General features: G+C 39.9%; 1 protein-coding gene across 1 annotated transcript; it reads left to right on the forward strand.

Annotated features, from left to right (window-relative positions):
* Nucleotides 1-5,888: 5,888 nt before the first annotated feature.
* Nucleotides 5,889-7,071, forward strand: LOC110680406 (protein disulfide-isomerase TMX3-like; the record flags this gene model as incomplete). The annotated part of the gene is made up of 3 exons (XM_021856207.1): nucleotides 5,889-6,159; nucleotides 6,235-6,496; nucleotides 6,669-7,071. Coding segments are annotated over exons 1-3 (708 nt in total), but the record flags the coding sequence as incomplete, so codon positions are not given.
* Between the last annotated feature and the right edge of the window lie 4 nt (nucleotides 7,072-7,075).

Below are 7,075 nucleotides of genomic sequence, written 5' to 3' on the forward strand. Positions count from 1 at the left end.
CACCTTAATGGTGATGTGGCCAGTCGCGGATGTGGCACGGAAATAACTTTGGGAGCACGCACGGACGACGCAAGACTTCCGCCTCCAGATCTCCAAGAGGTAGCAACGGAGATTAGACGGTTGAAAAACAACAAAGCCGCTGGAGTGGACCAATTTCCGAGCGAGTTGCTAAAATACGGTGGTGATGCACTGGCAAGAGCGCTGCACTGGGTTATTTCCAAGATTTGGGAGGAGGAAGTATTGCCGGAGGAGTGGATGGAAGGTGTCGTGTGTCCCATCTACAAAAAGGGCGACAAGTTGGATTGCGCCAATTATCGTGCGATCACAATTTTGAGGAAGGTACTCTTCCAAATTCTATGCCGCCGTCTATCACCAATTGCTAGAGAATTCGTTGGACAATATCAGGCAGGATTTATGGGCGAACGAGCAACAACGGACCAGATATTCGCCATCCACCAGGTGTTGCAGAAATGCCGCGAATACAATGTACCCACACATCGATTTTAAATCGGCCTATGATACAATCGATCGAGAACAGCTATGGCAGATTATGCACGAATACGGTTTCCCGGACAAACTGATAAGATTGATCAAGGCGACGATGGAGCGAGTGATGTGCGTAGTCCGAGTATCAGGGACACTCTCGAGTCCCTTCGAATCTCGCAGAGGGTTACGGCAAGGTGATGGCCTTTCGTGTTTACTGTTCAACATTGCTTTAGAGGGTGTGATAAGAAGAGCGGGGATAGACACGAGTGGCACGATTTTCAGAAAGTCCGTTCAGTTACTTGGTTTCGCCGACGACATTGATATTGTTGCACGCAACTTTGAGACGATGGCGGACACGTACATCCGACTAAGGGCTGAAGCTAGGCGAATCGGACTGAACATCAATGTGTCAAAGACGAAGTACATGATAGCGAGGGGCTCAAGAGAAGACACGGCACGCCCCCCACCTCGAGTTCATATTAACGGTGATGAAATCGAGGTTGTCGAAGAATTCGTGTACTTGGGCTCACTGGTGACCGCCGACAACGACACCAACAGAGAAATCCAGAGACGCATCGTTGCTGGAAATCGTGCCTATTTTGGACTCCGCAGAACGCTCCGATCGAGCAAAGTTCGCCATCGCACGAAGTTGACCATCTACAAGACGCTGATTAGACCGGTGCTCCTCTATGGGCACGAAACATGGACCCTTCGTGCAGAGGATCAACGCGCCCTTGGTGTTTTCGAACGGAAGGTGTTGCGGACCATCTACGGCGGAGTGCAGATGGAAGACGGAACGTGGAGAAGGCGAATCAACCATGAATTGCACCAGCTGCTGGGAGAACCAACCATTGTCCACCTCGCAAAAATTGGGAGGCTGCGGTGGACCGGGCATGTCACCAGAATGTCGGATACCAACCCGGTGAAAATGGTTCTCGAAAACAATCCGACCGGCACAAGAACACGTGGTGCGCAGCGAGCAAGATGGGTCGATCAAGTTGAGGACGATCTGCGGACCCTTCGCAGAATGCGTGGCTGGCAACGGGCAGCCATAGACCGAGTCGAATGGAGACGTCTCCTACGTACAGCAGAGGCCGCCCAGGCCTTAGCCTGACTGGTAAGTAAGGCATTTCGTTTAGTTTTCAATTAAAGATGCTAGAATGTTACATGATCGTGTAAATTTAAAGTGCATTTGATTGAAAAATAAGCGATTTATCGTTCACATTTCAGTTTATTTTGATGCTCCAAATATGTGCATGAAAATAAACTTAAATTTACGACATTTTTTTAATGTAATATAATTACCAAACTTGTTTGCTGGTACACAAGATAGCATTCGTATGGGACTGTTCATTAACCACGTGGTCATTTTTTGGGGTTTTCAGAAACCCCCTTCCCCTCGTAGTATTTTTTCCATACACATTTGTTTAAATTTGTATGGGCCGTGGTCTTTGGTTAGTAACAAAGCCCCCCCCCCACCTTTCTCTTAATTGACCATGTGGTTTATGGACGACCACTATGAGAAAAGTTCAAATGAAAAGAAGGAATGGATAATAACACAGCGGAATCATCCACAATTTATGATTAACTTGTTTTTTCTTACATTCCTTAAGTTACAGTTGGGTCTCCTATTAAACATGTTCATATAACGCGCACTTGTAGTAGACCCATTCGAGCGCTATAGGAGGAAGACCCAGGGCTTAGAGGATTTTATTAATTTGGAAGTGTTGTTAAATACCTCGTGTGCGTTAAGAGATAGCACCGTTCTGTATTCGGCAAAGTTTCAGTACTCGTACGATCTACCTATAAGAGTTGAGGATTATCCTTTTAGTTCCGCACTTGGGCAATAGGGGCACTTTTTCGAAATTGATCTAGGGTAGGTGTACCAGTTATGGATATAGTGGTTCCCTATTTCGCCATACTGGACTACTTGAATGTTTTCACATTTTGAAAGATTTTGTGTGTTGTAGTAGTAAGCTTTAAGATATATCTTGGTGTTTAAACATTCAAAAAGATTTAAAATGTGAAAGTTATTGAAATTTAACGTATGGCCAACTAGGGAACCACTAAGACCATAACTGGTACACTTTCCCTATATAAAAGATAAGAATGTAACGTTTGTAACATACCGTTTTGTCTCAAATTCCGAACAGACTCATATTCCAAACACTCGGTTTTTGTATGGCGATTTGGTTGAAATGTTTCGCTGAAATATGTCACCAAATAACAAGGAAATGGCAGTCAATTGCAATTCAATTTTAACCTTTCCAATATAATTTTTACCGCGGGAGTAGTGATGACTCTCGAGTTTGAGACCACTAGAACAAGCTCAGATAAAAGTATTTGCGAAATTATTCATTTGAATACGATTTATTCGTGCTGTTCGGAATTTGAATCAAGGTGTTCGGAATATGAGACAGAATAAGTACAGTGTTCGGCATTTGAATGAAAATGATGTTCTATACTTTCACCTTAAATCAATACTAAACAATAGGCCTTCTCATTTGACAGGTCCGTCTATGCATTTGTTTACATCGGTGGAGGAACGGTGCTAACACGGGCCTGTCATTTCCATGGAAGAACTGTCAAAGTGCTTCGAGATCAGCTGATTTTAAACGTCAAATGGAAAGGCCTATTATAAATAAACATTTTTATTGGCTCATACAACACCTAACAGTTGGACTTTGTGAAGAAATTGAAATTTTCATTTATACAAGCAAATTTATGCGCACCAGATTTCTGGTCTGATGAAAATTGCCGGTGCGAGCGCTTAAGTTAACCCCCCAAAATAGTAGTTTTTACCGCACAATTTTTTTGCGTTTACGGTAGGTAATCTCACCAAAATTTCAGAATTCTTTTCGAAACCTAAAAGCTCCTATGCACGGAGAAAAAAGAATTGTCCAGTCAATCATATTTACTGATAGATCAATCATATTTTACATTGAATTTCAGTCAACCGTACATTAAAATTGATTCAACAATATCTATGCTAGGTTTAACTATTTGGTATGATTGGTTCAACTACACAAACTAATTGAATCAACCATAGATATGATTGGCTCAATATTAATATACAATCATGACAATTGTATTATTGTTGATGTTGTGTTGTCAAAACCGGTACGAATCTTCTTTATCGACAATGCGAAAATGCGACAAAATGTAAATAAATATGGGAGCAGGAATTCAAACCACTCTCTTGAGAGTGAGAGCGCATTAATTTATTATCTACTCCAACATCGCTTGTTGGTAATCAGTGTTTTTTTTTTTTTTTGCAGTACAGCTTATAACGTTTCAAGGTAATAATGTGCGGAAAGCTGATTCAACAATAATATAATTGAAATATTCATGTGATGGAAGACAGAAAACAAAAGCAAAAACGATTGGGCAAACCATACTGTCCGTTTAGAAGCACCGATAATATGCTTGTAACAATTGTATCCAGGCATGTTGAAGCAACTATCGGAAAAGTTATGTCAATCGTGCAAGAATTTTCTGCGTGTATTCCGAACAGCACGAATAAATCGTATTCAAATGAATAATTTCGCAAATAATTTAATCTCAGCTACTTTTATTGCTCTCGAGCTAGAGAATCATCAATACTCCCGAGGTATAAAATAAATTGGAAAACATTAAAATTGAATTGCAATTGACTGCCATTTCCTTGTAATTTGATGACATATTTCAGCGAAACATTTCAATCAAATCAAAAGCCGAGTGTTCGGAATATGAGTCTGTTCGGAACTTGAGACAAAACGGTACAAGATTTAAAAAAAGCTCAGCAATTTTGTTGAACTCACAATTTTTTCTAGAACTCGCCAGCAAAAATTTTTCTTTTCTCCGCAGAAAATACGCGCTGGAATTTTCCTTCTGTGGGTGAATTCGGCGAACAATTTCTTCGAAGAAAAGAAATTTTCTTCCATTACTCACCAGCAAGAAAATTTTGTTTTCTTTGAAGAAAATACGCGACGGGATTCGCCTACTGGTCTCAAAAATACTAAAACAACACACAAGGTTCCTAGTTTGCTTTTCGTAATTTTAAGATCTCTTCATAGGACACAGATTTCAAACTAAAATTTCAAAATTCATTAAACACTGGAGTTGTCCAAGACCGAAAACCAGCCAGAAAAATCTTAGATGTAAAATCATCCACAAAAAGAGAATACCAGATTTATCATAAAATTACAATAAGAAATCTTGTCAAATTCGTTAGATTCCATGCTCGATTACACGAATAATAGCGGAAATGTACATGATAGTAATATAATCTGACATGCCGATAAATATGCGACAAATCTTCATGAGCGTGAGTTCACGCTGCATTTTACATGAATGTTTCAGTTGATAGCTCACTGCTTCCCGTATATAGTAAACGCTTATGTTCGAAAGTAGTACGTACTACATGTTCGAAAGCTTTTTTATTCATACCAAAAGTGTAGTAAACTCTGTGGATTTTGTTTTTGAGTAGATGCTACATATAGTAAAGTTAGGCTGTTTTTATTCATGCCACCCATTCTCTACTCCTATTCTTGTTGTAGCAATATTATTAGCAACAACTGGACTCATAACTTGAACAGAATATGAGTGAGCATGAATGAATATGAATACGAATTTGAGGAATTTTGACATGGAGTGTTGGTTCGATTTCCGCTTCAGTATATTTCCGCTTCATAGAAACTTTCTGTCAGGAATGTTTGTTGACTGTGCCATTGGAGTATGCTAGGCCCATTCAAAGTGTTGCCTCCAGGCAGCGTTAGTGAGCGTGGTTTTTTGTTTAGTTTATTTTTTTTAAGTTGATTTGAAATTTGGAAACCAGGTGGCGCTAAGACAATGAATCTTTTTTTGCAAATATCTCAGGAATTTGACTTATTGGCGTTATCGGTGAAATACTTCAGTAAGTCCAGAGCTAACTTTATTCGAGTCAATTGATTATTAGTTATGTCACTTGATGACGCCTGGAAGTATGTTTTTTTTTTGTTTTGAAAATATTTCGAAATCCTAAGGCGATTCTAAGCCTAGTGGTTAGAAACCAAGGATTTTGTATGTAGACTGCAGGCGTGTTGAAAATCGATTTATTTGAAATTTAATCGTGCATTTTTAACCAAACTTCATCCTACATGAAAGTTTAAGTCCCATGTTGCATGCTTGGTCTAAAAGTTAACTAGGAAAAATATACAGTTTAAATTTTATATGCAAATTTATAAAACCAGCATTTATACAACTTAGGAGACCTGTAGCTCAAAATTGTAACGTATTGGAACACTTCTCTTATAATAAGTTGTGCACACCCTCCACACCAAACTCAGTGAGATACTTCGATGTATACGCTTCCCCTTTCGAGCCGAAATAAGGGAGAGTGTCTTTCGTGCGTGGCTTTCTCGCATATACATACACCTACCGCAATGTTCTATCTGGATCTCACTGTTTGACATCTTCCATTCATTGCAGCTTTCATTCTACAGAAGCAAAGCGTTTATATTCTGACAATAGTTTTGCCTCGGAAAAATTGCAAGAATTGCATTCTGGGTGTTTGATCCGAAGTTTTTTCCATTGAATCTTTTTTGGGCGAGGCATTGGCCATGTCAGCTTGAATATCTCATTGAAATCTCATTGTCGAAACCGATCTCAGGATGTTTTTATATCAATTAAAATGTTTGATTTTTCTGGTGCTAGGTGAGTGATATACCTATTTCATTAGTTTAATTAAATTATAAAATACGAAAAAATCAATCTCTGTTTGATTTTTAGTCGTGTTAGGTGCTAGTTCAGCAGTGGACGGTTCTCGGGTGTTGGAACTAAGCGACCGCTTTCTGGATGTCCGAAACGAGGGCCAGTGGTTTGTGATGTTCTATGCTCCTTGGTGCGCCCACTGCAAGAAACTGGAACCGGTGTGGGCTCACGTCGCGCAAGCTCTCTTCAATACGAATATCCGAGTTGGGAGGGTGGATTGCACTCGGTTCACTGCCGTGGCCCAGGCCTTCAAAGTCAATGCCTATCCAACGATTTTATTGTGAGTATTATAGTGATTATTAGAGTTTCCAAAAAAAAAGTCATGGTGCTCTACCCTAGAATGAAATATATGCTTATTTGTAGCACTTCTGTAGAGTAAATCAACATTATAATAATAGATACTCCATTTGATTATTTGGGAGTGACTAATTTATGATTTATATATTTTGAAGCATAAAAGGTCCTTACGATTACGCCTATAACGGTGATCGAACAAAAGATGAACTGATACACTTCGTGAATAGATTATCTGGACCACCAGTTCAGCAGGTCACCCGACCGGACAGTATCGACATTCTGAAATCCAACAATCCCATATTCTTCACCTATGTCGGCAAACAAGATGGAATTCTATGGGATATTTTCTACAGTGCAGCGGAAGTCTATCAACCGCATAGTTATTTCTACGCAACTTCAGTGGAGATAGCCAAGAGACATTTCGACATCGATACCGTACCAGCGGCCTTAGTCTACAAAGAACGAAGTCACTTCTACTTCCCATACTCGGACAACTTCGAGTTGATCGAACCTGTTCACCTGAACGAATCCCTGTTCAGATGGGTCAATGAAGAGCGGTTCC

Source organism: Aedes aegypti, unplaced genomic scaffold (assembly GCF_002204515.2).
Source record: "Aedes aegypti strain LVP_AGWG unplaced genomic scaffold, AaegL5.0 Primary Assembly AGWG_AaegL5_hic_scaff_1321_PBJ_arrow, whole genome shotgun sequence".
In the NCBI taxonomy this organism is placed as follows: Eukaryota; Metazoa; Arthropoda; class Insecta; order Diptera; family Culicidae; genus Aedes; species Aedes aegypti.